This window comes from Babylonia areolata, chromosome 3 (assembly GCF_041734735.1).
Source record: "Babylonia areolata isolate BAREFJ2019XMU chromosome 3, ASM4173473v1, whole genome shotgun sequence".
NCBI classification, from domain to species: domain Eukaryota; kingdom Metazoa; phylum Mollusca; class Gastropoda; order Neogastropoda; family Buccinidae; genus Babylonia; species Babylonia areolata.
The window spans coordinates 39,800,329-39,826,185 of NC_134878.1; the positions used below are offsets into that span (position 1 = coordinate 39,800,329).

The 25,857-nt window shown below is 45.5% G+C and overlaps 1 protein-coding gene across 1 annotated transcript in view; it reads left to right on the forward strand.

Annotated features, from left to right (window-relative positions):
- Positions 1 to 25,857, forward strand: part of LOC143279981 (serine/threonine-protein kinase STK11-like) — a 124,643-nt gene that overhangs the window by 389 nt on the left and 98,397 nt on the right. The window contains exons 2-4 of the mRNA XM_076584379.1: positions 2,605 to 2,694; positions 4,617 to 4,749; positions 19,677 to 19,813. Coding sequence (XP_076440494.1) covers positions 2,605 to 2,694; positions 4,617 to 4,749; positions 19,677 to 19,813 — 360 coding nt within the window. The remainder of the gene's footprint in view (positions 1 to 2,604; positions 2,695 to 4,616; positions 4,750 to 19,676; positions 19,814 to 25,857) is intronic.

Genomic DNA, 25,857 nt, shown 5'->3' on the forward strand with positions numbered 1-25,857 from the left:
AGGTTTTGATTTTGGTGCCGAGCCTGATGCCTTTGTTGTTCCACAGCCTGTTGTTGAGTCTGCCAAAGGCGGAGCTGGCCTTGGCGATGTGCAGCGTCACTTCTGTGTCAAGGGCTCCGTTGCTGCATAGGGTGCTGCCCAGGTAGCAAAACTTGTCGACTGACTTGATCTCTGTGTCATCAGTCTTGATTGCAGGTGGGGGTGAGGCACTGGTGTTCTGTGAGCTAGCTGGTTGGTACATGGACTCAGTCTTGCTGAGGCTGATGGTGAGTCCAAAGTGCCTGCAGGAGGTTGAGAATCTGTCCATAATGAACTGCATGTCCTCATGGGTGTGTGCAGCAAGCGCGCAGTCATCAGCGAAGAGGAACTCTTTCAACAGTGCCTCAAACACCCTGGACCTGGTGCGGCTTCGCCGCAAGTTGAAAAGTTTGCCATCTGTGCGAAACTGAATGTAGATGCCCTGGTCACAGTCTTGGAAGGCGTCAATCAGCATGGCAGAGAAGAGAATGGAGAACAGTGTGGGTACCAGGACGCAGCCCTGCTTCACTCCATTTACCACAGGAAATGGATCTGACATGTCAGTATTTTCCTGTACTCTCGCCTGCATGCCATCGTGGAATGACACAATCAGCTGGATTAGGCTCTCTGGGCAGCCGAACTTTAGGAGGATCTTCCACAGACCACGGCGGTTCACTGTGTTGAAGGTCTTAGTCAGGTCGACAAAGACCATGTGGAACTCCTTGTTCTGCTCCCGGCACTTCTCTTGCATCTGGTGTACAGCAAACACCATGTCACATGTTCCCTTGCCTGAGCGGAAGCCGCACTGTGCTTCAGGGATGACTGTGTTGGAGACATGGTCAACCAGTCTGTTCAGTATGATATGGGCAAAGATCTTGCTGGCGATGCAGAGGAGGGAGATTCCACGGTGGTTATCGCAGGATGTTTTGTCTCCTATCTGTTTGTAGATGTGGACAATTGAAGCATCCTTGAAATCCTGGGGAACCTCCCCTCTCTCCCAGATAGACTCGAACAGGGTGGTTGGTTTGTCTGTCAGCACCTCGCCTCCATTCTTGTAGATGTCAGCCTGGATTCCATCCGCTTCTGCTGCTTTTCCTGACATTGTCAGCTTCAGGGCCTTCAGGGTCTCAGCCTTGGTTGGAGGGGCAGCTAGCGAGTCATTGACTGGTAGCTGTGGGAGGGCTGCAATTACCTCATCAGATACAGACGAGTCCCTGTTGAGGAGGGTGTTGAAGTGCTCTGCCCAGCGGGCAAGGATGTCTTTCTTGTCTGTCAGGAGGGTGGTCTGGTCCAAGGCTCGGACAGGGGTTGATCCTGTGACTCTCGGCCCATACACAGCTCGGAGACCATCATGGAAGGTCTTCATGTCATGAGCATCAGCAGCAGACTGAAGCTCTTTGGACTTTCTCTCCCACCAGGTGTTCTTCATCTCACGTAGCCTGTTCTGTACGAGTTGCTTGGTTTGCAAGAACTGGTCCGTCTTCCTCTGGCAGTCTTTATCTTCACACCTAGTGTTCAAACAAATCATCAGACAAGAAAGATCCATCTCCATAATCCTGTCCACAAGCATTTGCAGAGCATCAGAGCTGTGTAAATCCACTGACTGGGACTAATGTCTTTGCTGTAAAAAGTTTTAACACAAAGAAGATGATACATGTTTTATATTTTAACAAGTCTAGGGTCATCAACAGCTGAACATAAAAATGCATAGAGATTCCATGATGCCTTTTTTGATGGCTTCTTAACCAAATAGCTGTCTTGGAGTTGAATTAGCTAATTGTTGTAATCTTTGAGGATTTTATTTCTATTTTGATGCAGTCTCATTGTTCAGCTGTTGCAGAGCCTTGGGTTAAAGTGTGTAATGTGTGATATGTGCTCAGTGTTCTTGTGCATTCCCTAAATCATTTGGTGATACCAGTATTGTCTGGCATTCTTTGAAAGCATTTTGTTCAGTTAAGTAGATCTGGTTGATCAAAACTCTTTTCTTAGTGATTATACTTTCTGTCACTTAGTAGAAATTGTGGCATTTTGGTTGGAATCCTAGAAAGTTCTGTACGTTTCATGCCTTAATGTGTTATACAAAAATTTTTCCGTCAGTTCACTGGAGTGGAAGGTGAAAATTATACTTTTTATTTATTTATTAATTTTTTTACATGTTTATGATATTATGTTACCATCTTAATTTAACACAGTCTTGCATGCATAGTCATTATCCAGTTCCACAAAAAAGCAATCCAGTTCATTGGACTGTGACTGACACTGCTGCTGTGTCACTGTTTTTACAGAAAGTGTTCTGATGTTAGCTAATTCAGATCTTGTACAAATGTAAAGGCCATCCGCACAGGATTTCATCATATCTATAATCCGGTGATTGAACTTGATTAAGTCAAGTGGGTATCACATATGTGCTTTGAAGACTTCGGCATTGCCATCTCTTGTACATATAGAATTTTTAACTTGGTATAACATGGTATAACAATGAATTATGATTGTTATGAATTTGGATAGCTATGGCTATGGTATTTTTTGTAGCATTAGGCATTGCTAGCACAGTGCAATGATTTGTAATTGATGGGTCTTTTGCAGGTATTTGGTCATAGAATATTGTGTGAGTGAATTACAAGAGATGCTTGAGAGTGTTCCTGAGAAACGTTTTCCAGTTTGGCAAGCCCATGGGTAAGTTTGAAATTGAATAATTGAATGATAAAACTGGAGCAGTATGAAAATGATTCCCCAGTATATTTACACGTAAACACACATGTACATAAAAAAAATTGTGCATTTGTGTGCACACATATTGTAACATCACATGATACTGCTGAACTGTATTACAGGCCTCAGCTTGCCACATAGTTGAAATGTTTACAGCTGACATAGTGTTTTTGTTTCCAGCCCATTTATCCTTCCACAGTTCATTCCACAATCACAAATATGAATGTCGTGTAATTAATGTAACAATATGGACAATTTCTCTATTTCTTATTTTTGTTGTTGTTCAAAATCAAAGTCTCAACTACTGTGCAGGGCGGTATGAGGGCTGATGTGCTTGTTCACAATTGCAGAGATGACAAAACCATGATTGTGGTAGTTAAGGTTTTTGTCTTTGTCACCATTGCCAAAGTTGTGTTTTTAAATTTGCTTGTTTGCCTGTCTGTGAGCAGGAGTATGCACAAAGTTGTGCATTCAATTTCCTGAGAAATGTGTGGAAGTTTTGGTAGTGGGCCAAGGACCAGTCAGTCAGATTTTGGAAGTGATGAGAATCAGTTTGCAGATCCATGGAATATTTAAAGGATCCAGTACCACCATTTGGGACTCTCTCTCTCTCTCTCTCTCTCGATGAATTTGTATAAAGTGAAATTGGTCATGAATGAGGTAGGGAGAAAGGGAGTGTATGTAAGTGTGTGGATGAAGATTTTGTGTGCGTGTTAGTTTGAGAGGATGTGCCTTCGCTTATGACACACAGTTGTTGTTTTTTTTTTTAAAGTGTATGCCTCTCCATCTCTGTGGGGCCATTGCATGCTATTTTATCTTGTCAGTGAGCACTTTATGAAAATATGAATATATATTTTTTTTAATTACCTAAAAACGGAGAATCATAATATATGCAGTCAGCTGATACATACATCACTCAAATGAGTGTTCTGAGAACAATCTGATGAAAATCATGGATTATTGGTTGTTGTCCATTCCATGCTAGTTGAACACTGTGAAAGATAGTTCACTGATGGTCATGGCCATGCCCACTTTCAAAGCCCTCTGTCTAGTCTTGACCTATTGTCTTACACAACTCCTCTCTGTCTCCCTCCCTTTTTCTCAAATTTTGCAAAAGTACTGCTGTCAGTCATTGTCACCCACTCAAAATTGATGTCTGATTGGATAAATGTCTTTACTGTACAAAGTTTCTGACACCCATCTTGCATATGACGCAAACCCACTTTTCATGCTTGCTCGACATAGTCCATTTAGCAAAACATTGTTGAGAAGAAAGGGCTCCTCTCTCTGATGTACGTTCATTTAGATAGTATGTTTATAGTCCAGACACATTTAACTAACCGTTCAGTCTGTTTTTATTGAACCAAACTCTGATGAAGGAAATTGTAATGGATGCAGGACGTCAGTGGACATCTTAGACACTGTACTGTCATATCTATGGCAAGATTTTGTGTAGGACGTCAGCTGATGTTTTACAGGCACCTAAAGGGTTTATGTAATGTTCATCCTGAGGACTTCTTTTTCTTGCTGTTTGTGCAGCTTCATGTTTACACAGCATCAAATGCCCCACTTCCTCAGTGCACTGTCACTGATTTTCTCATATTTAATATTTATCCTCAAATATGACATAAATGCTGTATTAGCTTCTTATTTTACAAAGAAAACCTTGGAGACTATTTGAATACAGTTGAAATGGTTTAGTTCCTGTGTTACAGTATCATTCATTAAAATTCAACTTCATGTTTTGAAGGTACAGATATTTATTATTTGATTAAGTTTATGTAATTGCATAAAGAACCTCAGCTATTTCAAATTGCAGTTTATATAGTACATAAAATTCCCAGAATGACTATGCTTATGATTTTTATATGGAATACTGTTTTCAGATATTTCTCTCAGCTGATAGAAGGACTGGAATATCTACACAGCAAAGGCATTGTACATAAAGACATCAAGCCAGGCAACCTACTTATCACCCAGGATGAAGTTCTGAAAATTACTGATCTAGGAGTGGCAGAGGTAGGATTAAAAAGACAGTTTTATTTGTCTTTGTCTCTCTGTATTAAGGATACTCTCTTGTTTGGTGTCATATACTGTACCATGTCAAACTGATGCAAACTAGGCCTATGGTTTGCTCTGTTTGGCCAAATTTCGCGCGGCTAACAGTGAAAAGACGCCCCTCTTAGTCTGGCCCGCTCTTAGCCAATCAAACGCCTCTAACAGCTATAAGCGCTGAATCATTCCTTTGGCCAAGGCTCTCCACGCCATCTTGTCAGGTTTTCGCTCTGTCTCGTCTAACGCTTTTTTTGGCTATTAAGCGTTTTCATTTGGCCTTATTTTGTTGTATGCGGCTTGCATGTGTATTGTGCTTACATTCTGTGTACTCGTTTCGACTCGGCCCCCTCGATTTCTTCGTATTTTTCTACCTCTGAGTCGATCCTGTCTTTCCTTTCTCTGTTGGGGATCGTATTGCTCGCTGGGTGCTTACGCGCGGTACCATGCCTCGTTTGCCATCCTACGAAGGCAGGGATCATGATGCTGGCAGAGATACTCGCCAAGAGACTCTCCCAGGCCCGGAGCTCATGATTTCTCCCGATAGGGACCGCGGCGATGCGTCTGCAGACGCTGATCGCGGAGGGGACGCTCGTCCCGATAAAACGGTCATGAAGGGGACCAGGGGGAAAGGGATTCGAGCGTCACCTCCCGAAGTGTCCCAGCGCGAGGCGGGTGGAAGGGGGAGTAGCACGTCCTCTCTTGGTGGTGGGAACTCGCGGCTGGGTGCGGACTCCCAAGGGGAGGCCGCCCCCCGCCGTTACCCGGGTCCCCACACGGAGACGGCCCTCAGGGGCCCCAGTGCTGTTTCCCCTCCTCCCTTCTCGGTCGACCCCCCTCCCCCACCTCCTCCTGGGGGAGAAAAACAGTTGGTTCTGGGGGGGGACCTCCACTTAGCCCACCCTGGGCCAAGCCACCCCAGTCTCCCCACGGGAGGGGATTCTGGGCGCGTGGCAACCTGCTCTGCAGGTCTCCCCGCTATCCGGCCGGTCTCCCCTGCTGGGGGAGTCCCGCGCGTGTCAGGCGGTTCCGGGCAGTCAGACCGCCGGCCTTTCGGCCTGTCTGACACCCAAGTCGGACCTGACCTCCCTCCGACTTGGCCAGGTTTTTCCCTTCAACGAGGTCAAGGCACCAGTGACCCTTGGGGCTGGGGTCACGGGATGGCTGGTGCCCACGGGTGGTATCCCCCATTCTACCCGTACTGGGGTGCACCTATGGTGCATGCTGGGTTCCCGGGAGGACCAGGGACTAACCCCTGGTCCGCTCCCCACCGGACCCAACCCAGCACAGACCACAGAGTGACACACACAGCCCCGACAAGAGGGATTGACTCTTCGTTGGGCAGGTCGAGCTCCTCGACCAGTGTTAACACTACAGCCTCGAATCGGTCCTCTGTCAGCACGCAGGTGACCGCCACGGTCACTACGGCTTCCTTTTCAGGACCGACGGCAGCTGAGGGACCCCGCTCAGCCCGTGGGAGCCTGCTGGTCCCACCTACCCAGCCCTAGGTCCTAAAAGGAGATGAGTGGGTGTTCGTCCCCTCACAGCACTCGTGGGTCCCTCTGGCGTCCAGAGACGCTCTCTCTGAGAAGGTGTGGCACCCACCATCCCAAGCATGGTTGGACCTACGGTCCACACACTCCCCACCCTCTTCAGGTGTCAAGGACATAACAGAGGAGACCAGGGTCCCTGCTCGGGATCGCCCCAGCTCATCCCGCTGGGCTGACCACAGCCCACAGGACGCCCCCGTGGGTACATCCACTTGGGATGGCACCCAGCAGGGGATGGACTGTGAACAAGAAGGACAGCCCCTGTCTTCGGATGAGGACGAACAAGCAGATGAGCACTCTTCGCCCCCATCCCAGTGCGACAGATGGAGCCCACGCCTCCCTAGGGACCAGCCTGAACCAAACTCGGACTTTGCCGAGCTCGAACTGACCCTCCCCAATAGGGTCACACATGCTGAATCAGTCCCTCAGGCAACTTTGTCACCCTTAACCCTCCTACGGTCAGGTGACTCTAACTCCAGAACCACAAGGCGACTCAGAGTGCCAGAAATGGCTCAGGAGTGGCTTAATAAGCCAGCCCGCACCGTCAGGGGTGCTGCTTCCATCCCTCCTCCAGGCAGGGAGTCACTCTCTGCCCCGGGCGCTTTTGCCCCAGGCAAGTTCCTTAAAGATCCCTCCAAGGGAGGAGTGTGGTCCTGGTACACACAGGACCACCCTGCCTACAGGGAAGCAGAGCCCTCCGCGCAGGACAGGATGTTGGTCTCACAGTGCACCACCTTCCCCACCTCAGCTACTCTTCCCTTTAAGACATTTGCAGAGTGGGACAAACTGGCCCGCCGCTGCCTCCTCGAGGTGTCCACGGCTTATACCTTCTTTGACGCGTTCCTCCACAGAGCCAATGAGCTGTGGGAACGACGTCCAGTTCAGCAGGACACGGAGTCTCCTTCCTCTGGCCTGCCTGGCCTCTTCTCAGACCCGAGGTTAAACACTTTTGGCAATCGAGTAGCGTCTGGTCTCACGGCAGCTGCAGACGCAGCTACCAGCCTTCACTTCAATACGGTGCTAGCGCGGCGGGATGCTGTTCTCCGCCTCTCTAACATTCCAGTAGAGGAGAGGGCTGCTCTGCGGTCCATCCCAGCACAGCAGCACTCCCTCTTCGGCCAGTATGCGCCGCATTTTATCAGCCACAGGGCAGAGACAAACCGGGAGGTGGCCTCATATTTAGCCCAATCCTCCCAGGGGCGCCAGGGTTCTATGCCTTTGAAGAGACCCGCCACCAGGGCTCCTCCATATACCTCGCCTCCTAAGCCAAAGTGGCGTGCTCAGAATCAGCGGCAGAGGAACAAACCACCTCATGGCCGTCCAAGCCGTCCGGCCATGCCCAAGGCCAGAAGGCAACACCCCCAATGACTGGGCCCCGATTCAGCACCGCCAGTCGTTCAGCCCCTCCAAGTAGGAAACTTGTCCCGGCACGCGCATCAGTGGCGTGCTCTGGGACTCAACGACTGGATTGTGTCGGTGCTAGAGTCGGGGTACATGCTCCCTTGGGTGGGGGACCGCCCCCCTCTAAGATCCACTCCTCCTCCTTATGTGCCCAGCTCGATGGAGCAGGAGAGCGTCTTAGAGAAAGAGATATCGCACCTACTCCTCATAGGGGTGATATCTCAACTCTCGGACCCGGGCCCCGGTTTTTACGGCCGGTTGTTCGTGATTCCAAAAGTCTCCGGAGGGTGGAGACCAGTCCTGGACTTGTCCCCCCTCAACAGATTCCTCCCCAAGATGAAATTCAAGATGGACACACAGGCACAGATTCGGGAGACCATGCAACGGGGAGATTGGGCGACGTCCATCGATCTGAAAGATGCTTATTTCCATATCCTCATCCACCCGGCATCCCGCCGGTACCTGAGGTTCGTGTGGAGGGACAGAGTGTTCCAGTTCTCTGCCCTCCCATTTGGTCTGTCCCTTGCCCCTTTCCTGTTTACCAAGGTGGTGCGGGAATTGGTGTCAATCGTCCGGTCGGAGTCCATTCGACTCTGTGTGTACCTGGACGACTGGCTTATTCTGGCCCAGTCACAGGCTCTGTGCCAGAGTCATACAGCCAGACTTCTAGACCTGTGCTCCCAACTGGGCTTCATCACGAACCAGGAGAAATGCGATCTGTCCCCGAGCCAGTCCTTCGACTTCTTAGGGATGAGATTCGACACGCGGTCCATGATAGTCTCTCCGACGCCAGATCGGTGGGACCGTCTGGCAGGCCTCCTCAACCACTTGCGCCATTCCTCCCAAGCAACGGCGCGGACACTTTCTTCCCTCCTGGGCATGATGGAGTCCATGGCACCTCTCATCCCTCTGGGCAGGGTTCTCAAGCGCCCTCTTCAGAGGGCACTCAGGCTACGGTGGTCCAAGAGCACTCAGCCATGGGATACCCGGATATGTCTGGGCGAGTGGTTCCTCGAGGTGACATCAGAGTGGTTAACCACCCCTCTTTTGACACAGGGGGTGCCCATAGCCCCACCTACTCTTCAGGTGGCACTATTCACAGATGCCTCCTCCATGGGCTGGGGAGCCCACATGGACTCACTCCATGCAGCAGGGACTTGGTCCCCGGAGGAGCGCCTATGCCACATCAATGTTCTGGAACTGGAGGCAGTTCGCAGGGCTCTCCAGCACTTCATAGCGGAGGCCAAAGGCAAGACCATTCGCTTGTTCACGGACAATACAACAGTCGCTTGTTACGTGAACAAAGGGGGCGGAGCGCACTCGGCAGACCTCTCTCTGCGGACCGAGGCTCTCCTCCGTTGGTGCCACAGCAGGGGCATTGCACTTTCAGCGAGACACATAGCAGGGAAAGACAACATTTTGGCAGATGCTCTCAGCAGGTCCAAGAGTGTCATACACACAGAGTGGACCCTGGACAAGGACACCCTGCAAGGAGTGTGGGAACAGTGGTTCCGGCCGATGGTGGACCTCTTTGCGACAAGGTTCAGCAAGAGACTTCCCACTTACGTCTCTCCAGTCGCCGACCCAGAAGCATGGGCAGTGGACGCTCTCTCTCTAGACTGGAGCAGTCTGATTGCCTACGCGTTTCCTCCCTTTCCAATCCTGTCCAAGGTGATACGGAAAGCCAGGTTGGAACGCCCGCAGATGATCCTCATTGCGCCGAAATGGCCAGCCCAGCCCTGGTTTCCGGTCCTTCAGTCCCTGACACATGTTCCACCACTGGAACTGGAAACCAAACCTCATCTGCTGAGGCAGCCTCGTTCGGGCATTCCTCACTCCAATCCTCAAATGCTCCACCTGCACGCGTGGCTGCTGTGCGGGCGGATCTGTCAGCATCACCATTGAAGTCTTCCACCCCTCGGTCAGCCTCTGTGTCCGCCGCGCTGACCAAGGGGGGTGCCTCCTCCGACCTCCTCTCCATAGTCTCCAAAGCCAGGAGGGAGGGAACAGAGACTTTGTATGACTTTCGATGGAAGAAATGGCTGAGTTGGTGTACAGCTCAGAACATTCCCCCTACTAACCCTACGAGCATGCAGCTGGCCAACTTTTTGGCTCACTGCTCCTCAGTTCTCAACCTGTCTGCTAGTTCTGTGAGAGGGTACAGGTCTGCCATTTGTACCACTATCAAACAGCTAGGTGGTCCCGCTTTTGAAGCTGATTTCCTGCTCAGAGAAGTGGCTAGGGGCGCCTCTCTGAAGGAAGCTAGGAATTCCAGAAGAGTGCCCCTCTGGGACTTGTTCCTGGTGCTGGATTTCATTCGAAAACAGCCCTTTGAGCCATTGGGGACTATTCCTTTTGACCTGCTCACTCTCAAGACCACTTTCCTTCTGTTGCTGGCCACGGGCCGTCGTAGAAGTGAGATTCATGGTCTTAGTGGTATGCCACAAGATCTAGCATTCCACAGAGATGGTTCCATCACTCTTCGTTTCCTTCCAGAGTTTCTGGCTAAGAACCAAGACCCCGAGGTCCCTTCCCCCTCTCTGAGGGTCAGACCTTTGTCGGATATTCTGGCACAAGATGATGAAGATAGGCATCTCTGCCCCGTTCGGTGCCTCAAATACTATTGCAATAGGTCTCGCCATAGGCGTTCTTCTCAGAGGCGCCTTCTCATCTCCCTCAATGAGAATTACAAGAAAGATATCGCTGCAGGCATCATTTCCCGCTGGGTTTCCCAAGTCATTCGTAGAGCCTACTCTCATGCACACAAGGATCTCAGTTGTCTTAATCCCAGAACACACGAAGTGCGGGCCATAGCTACTTCGGCTGCTTTCCAGCACTCGGTACCACTGCAGCATGTCTTGGAGGCAGCCTTCTGGCGGTCGGAGAATCCCTTCATCAACTTCTACCTCCGGGATTTCCGTATGACCAGGGCTGACGGTTCCAAGGGGATTTCCTTTGTCGCGGCTAACACTGCCGTCTCAGTTTCAAGGGCTCCCCATACGAACCAGTAGGCGTTGCCCTCCTCCATTTGCTTTAAATTCTGCATCAGTTTGACATGGTACAGTATATGACACCAAAAGGAGGAGTTTGTATTATACTCCATGTTTGGTGTTTACATATACTTACCATGTCAAACTCAAATGCCCGCCCGTCCGTCCCCGCGTCTCCGCCGTGGTTCTCATGGGGCATTTTCATTCATGGCCACGGAATGATTCAGCGCTTATAGCTGTTAGAGGCGTTTGATTGGCTAAGAGCGGGCCAGACTAAGAGGGGCGTCTTTTCACTGTTAGCCGCGCGAAATTTGGCCAAACAGAGCAAACCATAGGCCTAGTTTGCATCAGTTTGACATGGTAAGTATATGTAAACACCAAACATGGAGTATAATACAAACTCCTCCTTTTAGTGATATCAAGTATCAAGCCATGCATTTTAAAAAGCTTTTCTTATTTATTTATTTTTTTTAATGTGTTAAAAACTGTTATTGGAAAGGGAATACTTCTTAACTTCAGTACAAACATCAGTGTAGCAGTTTTAACTCACTCTGCACTATGCCTGAACTTCGCACTGGCACCATTGTGCATTTTCAGACACTGGGCTTGGGCATCAAATCCCAGTTAATTAAACTGGTTGTTTGATCTTTGAACTAAATTATAGCACATGTGAATGACACAAACTGTAAACTTCTAGTGAATTCCTGACAAAATCTGAGTGCAGTTCAAGCATTTTCAAGCACTTTGCAAATTAATTCTGTGCAAGTTTATTATTATGTATATATATATATTTTTTTTATCAAACCCAGAAAGTTGTGTCACTGTTTCAGTATTTGTCAATTGTAAAACCATTCCAAGATGTTTACACTGATATTTAGAATGGTTGATGTAAAACATAGGCAGCTGAGGCAGTGAGTGAGTGACAAGAACTGTCATGTTTTATTTTTTAAATCATCTAAAGATTAATTCCTTAAATTCCAAACCTCCCAAATGGGAAGGTTGCCAGTGCTATGATATTAGCAGTGCTGAAAACGTAAACGTCAGACAGTGTAGAATGATATATATCTATATATATGTGTGTGTGTGTATGTGTGTGTGTGTGTTCATAGATCTCTCTCTCTCTCTTTCTCTCTGTCTGTGTATATGTATATTTCTTGTTCAAATGGCGGATGTGAGTCATTTGTTACAGATTGTATCATTCATTCATTGTAAACAGATCACATTTATTGCCAGGTAGGAATGATACACTATTTGCATCAGACAAGAATCATAACCTTCAGATTACCATCCTTGTATATGTTTGAATGTTCTTTATTGCAGTGTATCTCAGTTGTAAAATGAACAATGAAAAAAAACACTTTCAGACAGTGACAATCACATTAATTTTTAACTTGGTTATGTTTGCACTTTGAATCAGCAAGTAAACCAGATTGCTTTAAAATTAATAGAGAATGAAACATATGATCTTTATTCTGCATAAGCTGTGATCTGTCAAGCATTTAATAGAAGCTTTGATCTGTCAACCATTGTTTATTTTGTTAATGACAAAAATAGATTATCATCATTTGACAATGTGTATTTTTCTGCTTTGGCTGTAAAAATTAGACAAATCACTTTTAGTTTTGAAAAAAAACTTTAAAAAAAAGAAAAAAAAGAGATATTTACTTATAGATAACAATTACGGGCTTTTTCTACTTTCATTCTGTAGAGAGCAAATGCTGAAGTGAAGAAGCAAACGCTGAAGTGAAGATGAAAACTGAGAGTTACCTTGGTTTAAGTTCAGAGTAAATTCACCACAAAATGAAAGATAATAAGATTGGAAATCTTGGAGAAAAAATCAGTTTTAATCAAATGACCACCTCGTCCATTAAATTAAAGGAGCTTTTAGAGCCTTCTGTGATGCCTATCTCCATTAGATTAATGGAGGAATTTGATCAAACATTTGTGCATTTATTTTAGAAGGTGGAGAACCACTGACTGATGACGATAGGCACATTAAAGGTTCATAAAAGTGATTTTCTTCCCACTCTTTTCAAACTTACTTAGTCATACAGTTCTTGTAAAATTGTTTTTCTCCTGAGTATTGAAACCAGCCATCTTCAAAAAGGCTTTGCCATGACAGTCTCAGACTCAGAAGTCCTTTTTACATGTTTTTGCAAATTATGAATGATGCAGACAGTGATGACGAAAACTTGGACAATTATTTAGAAGATAATTCTGAAAATTCTGATGAAGAGGAGACTGAAGCTAATTGCTTCTTATTGTTTGTTTCCATGTTGAGTGCCTGTGAGTTTCTTTGCGGAAGTATTCTCAAAATATTATTAACATGTAATAATTTAAGTCATTATTCAACAACTCAACATTTCACAAAGTGAGTCCTTTTGTTTTACCTCCATATATAATTAGAATATATGGATCTCTAACGACATCCTTGACCTGTGTGATAAGAGAAGATCCCTGAAGAAGACGAAAAACACTAGCCCTAACGAAGCCGCACAGTATCATGAAACCAATAAACTTGTGAGAAAAAAGATGGAAGAAGCCAAAGAACAATGGATCAACGACCAGTGTGAGAAGATCGAAAAAGGAATGGAAGGAGGAAACACCAAAATTTGCCTATGCCACACTGAAGAAACTCACCAAGACGCAGCTGAACAAATCGTCTGTCATTGAGGATACCTCAGGCGAGCTACTGACAGAAAGCTCCGCTGTTCTGAACAGATGGACACAATACTGTCAAGAATTATACAACTATCCCATACAACCAGATGACAGTTTGATTGACAGAGACATAACACCATCAAGGGAACCTTCACCCCTGCCAGTGTTGAGGGAAGAAGTGGAAGAAGGTGTACGCAGTCTACCAGCAGGAAAGTCACCTGGAGCAGACAACATTCCGGCAGAGCTGCTCAAACACGGAGGGAATGAGCTGGTCACAATTGTAACAGCAATCTGTCAAAAGATCTGGGAGACAAAACAGTGGCCCTCAGAATGGACTCGGTCGCTCATCATCCCCATACCAAAAAAGGGGAATCTCCGCCAATGCCAGAATTACAGGACAATCAGTCTTATTAGCCACACGAGCAAAATCATGCTTCGAGTCATTCTAAACCGACTCAAGAAAGAGGCTGAAGAAAACCTGGCAGAGGAACAAGCCGGATTCAGAGCAGGCAGAAGCACAGTAGAACAGATCTTCACCTGCCGATTACTGATGGAAAAACACCTGCAACATCAAAGAGACCTGTTCCACAACTTCATAGACTTCAAGAAAGCCTTTGACAGGGTGTGGCATGATGGACTGTGGCAGGTACTCAGTTTGGCATCGAGGAGGGTCTCACCCAAGTCGCTGTACAAGACATCCAGCAGCGCAGTCCTCCTCAACAACCAAATCGGAATATACTTTAAGACCACAGTTGGTGTCCGTCAGGGTTGCCTGCTCTCCCCAGTACTATTCAACCTTTTCCTAGAAAACATCATGCGCAAAACCCTCCATGACTTCCACTCTACCATTTCCATAGAAGGAAGAATTATCAACAACTTGAGATTCGCAGATGACATAGATCTACTAGGAGGCAGCAACAAAGAACTACAAGACCTCACCAAGAGACTAGAAGGAAGAGCAGGTGCATACGGAATGGAAGTGAGCACCGAGAAAAGCAAAGTGTTGGTAAACAGCTCAACCAACACCCAAGCTCAAATCTTCATGAACGGACAACAACTTGAAGAAGTGGATGCTTTCAAATATCTCGGCTCCACCCTCACAAACGACGGTCGCTCAACAACTGAAATAAAGATTAGGATAGTGATCGCAACATCAGCAATGGCTAAGCTCAGCAAGATTTGGAAGAGCAGAGAGATCAGCTTTCCAACAAAGATCAAACTGTACCGATCCCTGGTGCTATCCATACTGCTGCATGGATGTGAAAGTTGGACTTTAACAGCAGAGACTACTAGGAAAGTCCAGACGTTTGAGACAAAATGCTTCAGACGATTGCTTGGAATCTCATGGAAGGACAGAAAGACCAATGACTTTGTCAAGAGCCAAATAACTATGCTAGCGGGTCCACTGGAACCACTCTTAGCAGTGGTCAAAAGGAGGAAGCTGTCATGGTTCGGGCATGTGACACGCCACAATTCACTGCAAAAGACAGTTCTACAGGGAACGCTAGAGGGTGGTAGGCGAAGAGGGAGGCAAGCCAAATGCTGGATGGACAACATCAAGGAATGGACCAATATGGATAGCACTACGCTGATACGACAGGCAGAAGATAGAACCGGATGGCATCGTCTGACTACGGAATCGTCCCTCATGTCTCCTCTACGCCCATCCTGGGCAGGAGAATGAATGGAATGGAATGAATAATTAGAAGGTATTATGCATCAGTTGGTGTAATTTCACCCATAAATTCCCCCAAATTGAGAAGCTACAGTAGTTTTAGTGTATATAGTAGTGACACAGCTTTTTTTATTTGGCATATGGAACAGAGGTGACCTTCAGAATATGTCAGCAGTCAAAGGGTTCGTTAATGCATACATCAAAAAAAAGGTTGCATTTAAAGTATGCAGCTTAAATTTCTGAGAAATTGATAATTGAAATATTTTAATTAATTTCACAAGTTAAAAATTGGTTAGTAGTAGGCTTCCTTTGGTCATGGCTGACCATGGATAGAGTATATCTGACCTAATGTCTAATTGGGCTGTCTGCTTGGACCAAGCAGCGTCACCTGTGACTGTAGAGACTGATGCGAGAGAGACTTTCTCTGTCGCAGCGATCACATGTGTAAGCTGGTGCTGGTCTGTCGGCTGCCGTCCCTTTTCTGCGAGCTTGCTTTTCTGCTGCAGCAGCTGACAGTTTGTCCTCACCAATTCTTGAGAGTGCTTCTCCATCTGTTGCGGTCATCTGCAAGGCCCTCCCAGGACTCAGTGTTGATCTCAAGTGCCTTCATGTCACGTTTGCAAACGTCTTTGTATCTCAGCTGTGGGTGGCCGATGCTTCTCTGCCCCGTGGCGAGCTCTCCATAAAGGATGTCTTTTGGGATGCGACCATCTTCCATTCAGCGAATGTGGCCCAGCCAGCGCAGCTGACGCTGTCTCAGCATGGTATACATGGTCAGGAGGCCAGCGCGAGTCAGGACTTCAGTGTTTGTCACCTTGTCTTGCCAGGAGATGCCGAGTATGCGCCGTAGGCTTCTCAGGTGGAAGGTATTGAGCCTTTTCTCCTGATGAGCATGTGTGGTCCACGCCTCACTGCCATACAGCAAGGTGCTGAGGACGCAGGCGTTGTATACAGCCATCCTTGTCTTCATGGTCAGCTTGGGATTTGTCCACACTCTTTGTGTGAGGCGGGCTACCGTTGTGGCTGCCTTCCCGATCCTCTTGTCGATCTTGGTGTCCAGGGAGAGGTTGTCAGTGATGGTGGACCCAAGGTAAGTGAATTGATGGATGGCTTCAAGCTCATAGTCATCAATGGTGATGGCTGGTGGAGGTGGCGTGTCTTGGCCTGGGACATTTGTCTTCTTGAGGCTGATGGTCAGACCGAAATCTTTGCAGGCCTGGGAGAAGCGGTCCATTAGTGACTGCAAGTCCTGCTGGGTGTGGGTCACAACTGCGGCATCATCAGCAAAGAGCATGTCTCTGATGAGGGCTTCGCGGACTTTTGTCCTTGCTCTGAGGCGGGCGAGATTGAAGAGCCTGCCATCTGATCTGGTCCGCAGGTAGATCCCTTCTTGCGCTGTGCCGAATGCATGTCTCAGGAGAAGAGCAAAGAAGATTCCAAATAGGGTGGGGGCGAGGACACAGCCTTGTTTGCATACGTCGAAGGGCTTGGAGAGGTTACCATTAAACTGCACCGTCCCTTTCATGTTGGAGTGGAAGGACTCAATCAAGCTGTGCAGTTTGGGGGGACAGCCAATCTTTCAAAGAGCCCTGAAAAAGCCGTCTCTGCTGACTAGGTCAAAGGCCTTGGTGAGGTTAATGAATGCAACATACAGGGGCATCCTCTGCTCTCTGCACTTCTCCAGGATTTGGCGAAGGGAGAAGATCATGTCTACCGTGGATCTTTCTGCTCGAAAACCGCACTGTGATTCCGGGTAAACGCGTTCGGCCAGTTTCTGCAGGCGAATTAGGAGGACCCAAGCGTAGACTTTGCCTACAATGCTGAGAAGTGAGATGCCTCTGTAGTTGTTGCAATTGCTCCTTTCACCCTTGTTTTTGTAGAGGGTGATAATCTTGGCGTCCCTTATGTCTTGCGGTACAGCTCCCTCATTCCAGCACTGACAAAGGACTGTGTGCAGAGGATGCAGAAGAGTAGCCTTGCAGTGTTTAATGAGGTCTGGGGGAATTCCGTCACTGCCAGGTGCCTTGCCTGATGTCAGGCTGTTAATGGCCTTGCTGCGTTCGTCCTCAGTTGGCTGTGCGTCAAGTTCTTCCATGACTGGCATGCACTTGATGGCATCGAGGGCTGAGTTGGACACTATGTTTTCTGTGGAGTAGAGGTCGGAGTAGTGTTCTGCCCATCTCTCCATCTGCTGGCTAGGATTGTTGATTACTTCCCCAGTGGAGGATTTGAGGGGGTCAGTCTTGCTCTGTGTTGGTCCCAGTGCCTTCTTGATACCGTCATACATCCCTCGGATGTTGCCTCTTTCAGCAGCATTCTGTATCTCTTCGCTGAGCTCTGTCCAGTACTCATTTGCACATCGCCTGGCGTTAAACTGAACCTTACTCCTGGTGGCCCTGAGGATTGCAGGTTCTTCTCACTGGGTGACCGTTTGTGCTCGGTGAGTGCAGCGCGCTTGGCCTCAATACTGGGAGTCATCTCTGATGATTTGGCCTCAAACCAGTTGTGGGACTTTGCGGTTTTCTTCCCAAAGGTGGCCATAGCATTGCGGTGCATGGTGTCCCGTAGCGATTCCCATCTTTCTGTGGCAGAGTCTCTGGGCTGCAATACATCGAATTCTCTCTCAGAGGCCTCTGCGAACTGTTCCACAAGGTCTGGCTGAGACATCTTGCTGACGTCAGTGTGAGAGTTCCCTTGTTTCTTTGAGCAGTGGAACTTCTTTGGTTGCAGTCTGATCTTGCAGCATACCAGAGAGTGGTCTGTGTTGCAGTCTGCGCTGTGGTAAGAGCGAGTGTGGAGAAGGTTTTTGATGGCAGCTCGTCTTACTAGGATCAGATCCAGTTGGTGCCAGTGGTTTGAGCGCGGGTGCCTCTAGGAGACTTTGTGTTGGGGCTTCATCTTGAAGAAGGAGTTGGCGATGCACAGTTCATGGCAGGTACAAAACTCAAGTAGTCGCTGTCCATTCTCGTTCATTTTCCCCACCCCAAAGGAACCGAGACAGGAGGGCCACGAATCGTTGTCTGCACCCACTCTGGCATTGAAGTCGCCCAGGAGAACAAGTTGTTCTGTCCTGGGGATGTTCCTTATGGTTGATGCGAGATTTTCGTAGAACTCATCCTCGGCTTCTGGAGAGGCGGACAGTGTTGGAGCATATGCGCTGACAAGAGTGACATAGCCTTCGGAGGTGTTGAGGCGGAGAGTTAATAGTCGTTCTGAACTGCCGCTGCCTGGTTCCATCATGTTCAGCAGGCTGTTCCTGACTGCAAAGCCTACTCCGTACTCTCTTGGGGCATCAGAGCTCTTTCCTTGCCAGAAGAAGGTGTAGTCCCTCTCCTTTAGTGTCCCTGAGTCAGCCAGCCGTATTTCCTGCAGAGTGGCAATGTCCACATTTAGTCTCTTCAGCTCGCTGTTTATGACGGCTGTCTTTCTGGCGTCGCTGATGTCTTGCAGATCTTGGGAGAGCCCCGGCATCATTGTCCAGACATTCCAACAGGCCAGTTTCATTGTTGATCCGTTTCTTGAAGTTTTCTTTTTGCCTGGTGTGGAAATTAACGACCTGCCTGTCGGATATTCTCCTAATCTTCATACACCCATAGAAGAAGGCAGGTTGTGGCAGGACAGCACCTAACTGGCTGGGGGCTGCCCAGCTTGGGTGGGCGGTAGCTGTCCAGTGGGACGCGAGGGTCCCTCCCACCGTCAGAAGCAACCCCTGGCGTCGGCTCTACGCCAGTTGAGCGCTAACTTATAACTAGTAACTGTTGCTTCACATGTTGTTCTGACGCTGGTGCTAGTAGCAAAGCTGGAGTGTCCTCTCCAGGTTTTAGGTGCAAGGTGTTTGTGGATGGATGGACGGATATAAGCCTGGGCAATGTAATATGGAAGACAGGCTGTTGCCCATGTAGCTTGTCCCCCCTCTCCACCTTGCTGATAGATTCAAAGGAACAGCAAGGCTGTTACGTTTTGGTGCCAATGCAGCCGCAGGAGCTGCCGGAAAGTGACAAAGTTTGCCATCCAACCGCCTTAGGGGCCCCACACCGGATTTTCTGTCAGGGTTTACTCCCTTAGCTAGGTGGCCGCAGGTAGCTGTCCAGAGCTGGCACCCTTTGATGGGTCATTTAATTCCACCAGGGTGTCTGGCCACCCTCCTCACCATCCTCCTGAGAGGACTGGTGGGGGTGCTGGTTTAGTCGCCAGCATTTCGACCCTGTGACAGGTAGTACTGGGATTCAGGTTACCAGTAGCAGATATATCTATCTGACCTGACCTGAAAATTGGTTACTTGAACAAATGTGGGGGCTTGGGGATGGCATGGGAGCAGCAAGCCAAAAAAAAAAAAAAAAAAAAAAAAGAAACATTTAGTATACAATGACTTTGCAATTTATTGTGAAGAATGAAGTAGCAGAATAATTCTTGATTCAGGTTAGCTTTGCTTTTAGGCATTTAATTATTATTGTAAGCCTGTTGTGTTGTTTTTAGGCAGATGCTGTTTTCAGTATTGTGATTAATGTAAAGGTGTTGTGGTTGTTGACTGCAGTTGCTGCTGTTGTTTTACTGAAATTGATATTGAATAGTCTTAAGTAGGTAACATATCTTAATCATTGTTGGTTGCTGTGGCAGGCCCTCGACATGTTTGCTGTGGATGACATGTGTCGCACAAGCCAAGGATCACCAGCATTCCAGCCTCCTGAGATTGCCAATGGCCTTGAAACCTTTCCTGGGTTCAAAGTTGACGTATGGTCATCAGGGGTCACACTGTAAGTAATTGATTGGTTGTTAAGAAGTCTTATTTCTGATGTCTTTTTTATGATCACTGATTATCATTAAGTTGGTTTTTTTGTTTGTTGGGATTTTTTGGTGTTTATTTCTTATTTCAGTCTCATAAACCTTCACCGTATGTTGCCTAAAACTTTACATGCTGTACGTTGTGGTTCCTTGTGACCCATGCTTTTTGTGAAGGAATAAATTCTTGCTGTACGTCTAGGATCTTCAGGGACCCATGCTTTTTTCTGAAGAAATAAAGTCTTGCTGGATGTCGTGGGTCTTCAGGGACCCATGCTTTTTTCTGAAGGATTGAGCCTTCACGTATGTCGTGGGTCTCCAGGGACCCATGCTTTTTTTTTTGCAGGATTAAGCCTTGATGTACATCATGGGTCTCCAGGGACCCATGCTTTTATCTGTAGGATTAAGCTTTGCTGTACATTGTGGGTCTCCTGGAGCCAGATGCATTGCTCGGACAGAAGAACCTAGTATGGTTGTAACCCGCTACTAACTGTGTGTAATATGGAACTGACCAATGGCGTAGTTAGGTCAACGTAAGCATTTAGTCATGTGTAACTGTCAAAAAGTTAGAACCAAGCAATGCAGCTGGCTCCTGGAGACCCATGCTTATTTTTCCCGTGGGTGTGTGTACAGACCTAGGAAATGTGTGATGAATTTTTAAGCTTGGTTCCATTTTGTGTTTGTTGTGTATGTGTAGACAAAGTGGTGTATACAAAATAGTATGGAGTTAACAAATGACAAATGAATATATTGTAATAAGCTTTTATGCAAGTGATTCAACGTGCTTCTTTGTTTCAATATGTATGGTCTCGTGGATAGCCTATCCATACAGGTGACCATTTGTGCGTGTGTGTGCCTGCACTTGTTACTCACATACAGATCTGTCTTTGAACACTATGTCAAGTGCTGTGGTACTCAAACCAGCTGTGATGTGTAAGGTAGGTAGGCCTAATTCCAAAGGATCCAGTCGAAGTGACCAGTTCAATTTGAGTAATGTACACTTAACAGGTTGTATGATCGTCAACTGTAGCTCTTCTGTTTTTGAAGGCTTTCTCAGATTGGTTGCACCAAAACAACAACAACAACAACAAAATTTGTGTACTCCTTCTTTTCAATGTTTTTCCAATGGTTGAAATAGCAGGTACCTGTGGGTAAATGTGAATGGGCAAGTCTAATTGCGAAAAATGGTTTTGGGTACATGTGGACAATTAAAACAGAAGCAGGTCTTGAACTCATTAGACATAATACATTATTGGAACATCACATCACACTGTTTATTGCTGGTTTTGATCAGACATGCACACACACACACAAACACACACACACACAAACACACATTTAAACACGCACTCCCCACAACACACCCAAACACACCATTTTGAGAACAATCCATAACTTTGTTTGCAAATACACTCATGTCAAAATATTCTATGGTCTCATTGCAAACGTCACCATTTTGGAAATTCCTGATAAAACTGACATTCTGATCTATTGCCAACATGCTTTCTTGAATTCTTCCAGCACTGGTAATGCACAATGCATTCACATATCCTGTCACATCAGCTATTTTAAACTGTGTAAAAGACAGAGTCATACTTGCTTCCCTTGATTTTAGGATCATGATCATACATATGTGAACTTGGTTGGCAGAGAAGAAAGAGTGTTGAACAACCAGAAATAGCTGATGTTTAACTGATTCTTAGAAATGAAGATTCATTAAGGTATTTTATTAATTAAGGTATCAGAATGAGGTCGAAGCAGGAGTTAATTGTTAAATGTTTGTAGTGAGATTGCTTCGAAGTGATGTACACAAACCGTTTGCAGTTACAAGCTGTTCGCAATTAGGGATTCCAACCCTTCCACTGATGGGTGTCATACGGTGTAAATGCGCTCTGATAGGTGCTGTGTGTGTGTATGTGTGTGTGTATGTGTGTGTGTGCATGTATGTTTGTGTGTGTGTGTGTGTGTATGTGTGTGTGTGCATGTATGTTTGTGTGTGTGTGTGTGTGTGTGTGTGTGTGTGTGTGTGTGTGCAAATGAGTGTGCATGTGTGTGTTGCTTTGTGTATGCATGCATGCAGGCGTGTGTGCGGCCTCGTGTGTGTGTTTTTGTGTGTGCGCACGCATTCCTGTGTGTATGCGGGCACACATATATATATGTGTGTGTGTGTGTGTGTATGTGACACTGCACACGGAAACCTGGCTAAAGTCACAGCCAACTATTCTTAGCTATGCACAAAAACATGACACTAGGGGCAAAATAATGAAAATCGAGATTTTTTACAAGTATCGCACCTTTGAAGTCTTGTCTTACCTTTGCTGGTGGTATGTATTTTAGCATGAAACTGACAGGAACTGTAGTATTTTTAATGTTTTCAGGTGCATACCTGTCAAAGCCATGTTCACATTGATTCTTCGAAATAAGCCATGTTTCCGATTAAAAGTTCATAATATTGATAATTCTGTTGAAAGTTCAGGCTTTCTGTGATATATTGTTATTGACAGTGTTTCATTTTGTGGTATGTGTGACTCACAGTAATTCAGAGAAAGACATGTGTGTGCTACTGCTGATCTGAAAATAGATCAGTGGGTGTGGGTGTATGTGTGTGAGGAGGGGTAAAGGCAGGGGGGGGGGGTGGTGTGTGCCCTGCGTGAACTCTGAAAAACAATTGTATTTTGAATGTCATTCAAGGCGGTTTCTCAGTCTCCTGTATGCTTTTGAAATACAGAGTGAGAGAGATTGAGAGGGCAACAATCTTGATATGTGTTGTTGCCGACCACGGCTGTTGTGACTCCACTTCCAGTGTATCTGACTACAAATTTGGGAAACAAAAATATCACCACATTGACTTCATCTGTCCTGATGATGAAAGGCCTGTTCTGTGTTTTGCCGATCCAACAAATTTTTTTGCCAAACATTACAGTTTGATCTTGGAGTCAAATGTTTCATTTTGATCTAGATATTCTTATCACAAGTGCGCTTTGAATTAAGTTGCAGTGTTCAGGCTTTCCTGAAATTATGTCAGCCGATGATGTGGCAGTACACTTGATGGCTGCAGTTGGTAAAAGTTATTTTAATCTGGGATTTAAATCCGAAGTTCAAAAGATGTTTTGACGGGCGCAAAAGCTGAGTGGTTAAAGTGTTGGACTTTCAATCTGAGGGTCCTGGGTTGGAATCTTGGTAACAGTGCCTCGTGGGTAAAGGGTGGAGATTTTTCTGATCTCCTAGTCCCAGGTCAACATAAATGTTTACATACCCCCTTCATGTGTATATGCAAGCAGAAGATCAAATACGCACGTTAAAGCTCCTGTAATCCATGTCAGCGTTCGGTGGGTATGGAAACAAGAATATACCCAGTATGCACCCCCCTGAAATTGGAGTGTGGCTGCCTTCATGATGGGGTAAAAATGGTGGTACACATAAAAGCCCACTCATGTACATACGAGTAAACACAGGGGTTGCAGCCCACAAACAAAGAAGAAGAAGAAAAGATTCATTAGCATTGTGGACATGAAATGTTTCTTTGTTCAAATACAAACATGGCCTTTGTCTGTCCTTTAAAAATGTTTGAACATTCATTGTTGTCATTGACTCTCTCATGATGTCACTCCTCCACTTGCCATTCTGGACTTCGTTTGAGTATTGAGAAAAAATATGAATTTTCCAGCACGCTGCATTTATCGTACAGAAATTAATAGTTTACTTAATTCTGAATCTTTTGACACCACATACATGTTCAAAATAATTATTGTTCTTAAGTTACAAGCAGGCAAATGTATGTATTTTTCATGAGCCAAGTTCTCCATTTGTTCTTTTCGGGCACACCAACTTTGATAAAATTACACACACACAAAACCAATGATAGATAGATCAATTCTGTGTTTGGTTTGTCAATCTCTCATTTTAAACTTTCAGAAAATACATAAATGTCAAAAATGAAAAATTCCGACTTCGCTGAGTTTTCTTGTGCTGCAACACACACACACACACACACACACACACACACACACACACACACACACACACACACACATCTATGTGTGTTTGTGTATATATATATATATGTATATGATTTTATGTGTATATGAGAGAATAAGAATGAGCGTCATGGTGTCCTTGTGATGCTCCTCAGAAATGTGAGATTGTAGTCGTAATTTAGAGAGAGAGCGTGTGATTAGGAGTAAATGACAGAGCCTCCATTGTGGCGCTGCAGTTATGGCGATACGCTGCATTCACTGGCTCATTTTTAATTGGGTCAAAGTTGTTTGGGGAGAATGGGAGTTGATTGTGAATGTGTCAGGTTTTTTTTTTTTTTTTTTTTTTTTTAAATGAGTGGAAGCATGTGTTTATATGTTAATAACAGTGGTAATTTTTATATGTATTTGCAGATAGTTGTCTCTTTAGTTTATAAAAGTGTTTGTTCACATATTTGTTGAAATATTCTGTTTAATGCATAACCTCTGTACCTGTATTTCTTAAAGAATTTCTGATAACTTGGAATAGGGTTTCTTATTCTGAAAATCAATGTATGTGATAAAATTAAAACATATCTCTTAAATGGTATCTGAGAGTGTGATATTTTTATTACACAAAATGCTACTGCAGAATTATTAATAACAAAATGATAATCTTATCATAGTGTCTCTTATTCGGAAATAGTGCTTCTTAGTTTTTCTTTGAGATATATGTCAAATTTCTTTTACCTGAAACAGGGCTTCTTAGTTTTCTTAAAAAAATACATGTTATAATTTCTCTTGCTGTGTCATATAGCAAGCTGTTAAGTTTTTATCACTTTCATACTTTAATTTTCATATTTTCACTTTTAAGTTAAGATTTTGCTATGTTCATATATATGTTAGACTTGACTTAGGGCTAAGAGACTGATTGGTGTGAGTGATGAGCCTTTGAATGCACATGTAATTTCCAGTCGGATTAATAAAGATGTAGTGTATTTTATAGTATTTACACTCAACACACTGATAGTAATACATGCATGTAAAGGCCATTCAGAATGTAATGGGGTAGAATAAGACACATGCCGCATGCATGTATGTTTTCTGACAACACAGCTTTACTCATGTATGCAGTAATTGCCTTCTTTAGAGATTGAATAGTTTGTTCAGTCAAAGCTGAGAAAACGCGTGCGTACACACATGCACACACACGGGTGGAGTGACCGTAGAAATTGCAGCGGAGGCGATTCCACGCTCAAGATGTATGGCCACATGCACATGCACAGCACTCGCATGTTTACAAAAATGAAGCCAGCCAGCACTTCATGGGAGACAGGCCACTTAGATAGGTTCAGATTCTGCGTCTCCAGAATGCATGGGTTTGACCAGACCAATGATGTACAGCAGTCAAGGTTGTGACCATGCTTTATTTACAAAATCATAAAATGTTGTAAAGGTAGCTTAAAAACTGACTCATTTACCAAGTGAAAATCATGACTGGGTCATTTGATACCCATGACATACAGCAAAGGTAAAGATATCATCTGAAGTATAAATAATTAAATCAGTCAGAAATGACTGCAGTTAGTTTAGTGTTGAACAGTGTTCCATTCACTGGACACAGATATCCATGAGAGATAGCATTGTTACTTTTGTAAAATATATTTTGTTATTCATTAATGCCTGCAAAATGCAGTTTGGACTGAATGTTTCTGATTTCTGTGGTGTCTGACCTCTTTAATTATAAAAGTATGTGGTAGATTCACAGGATAGAGACAAATTTGATGGAAGATGATTATTAATCCCCTCTGGAAAAAAAAAATCAGGACTTGCAGGAAATTTTGAACTTTAATGATCTGGAATATTTCTCTTTTTCTGATTTGAAGTGGAAAAAAAAAAAGAAAAGAAGAATCTTTGGACAGCTCATAACTGGATGTTTTAAATCATGACATTGAATTTGAAGCTGAGGATAAAACCTTAAGATGTTCTTTGTGAAACTGCCACACTTAAGTTTTTTGACAAGAACTCACTATGTGTGTAGAAGTGGGGGAGAAAACAAAACTGAG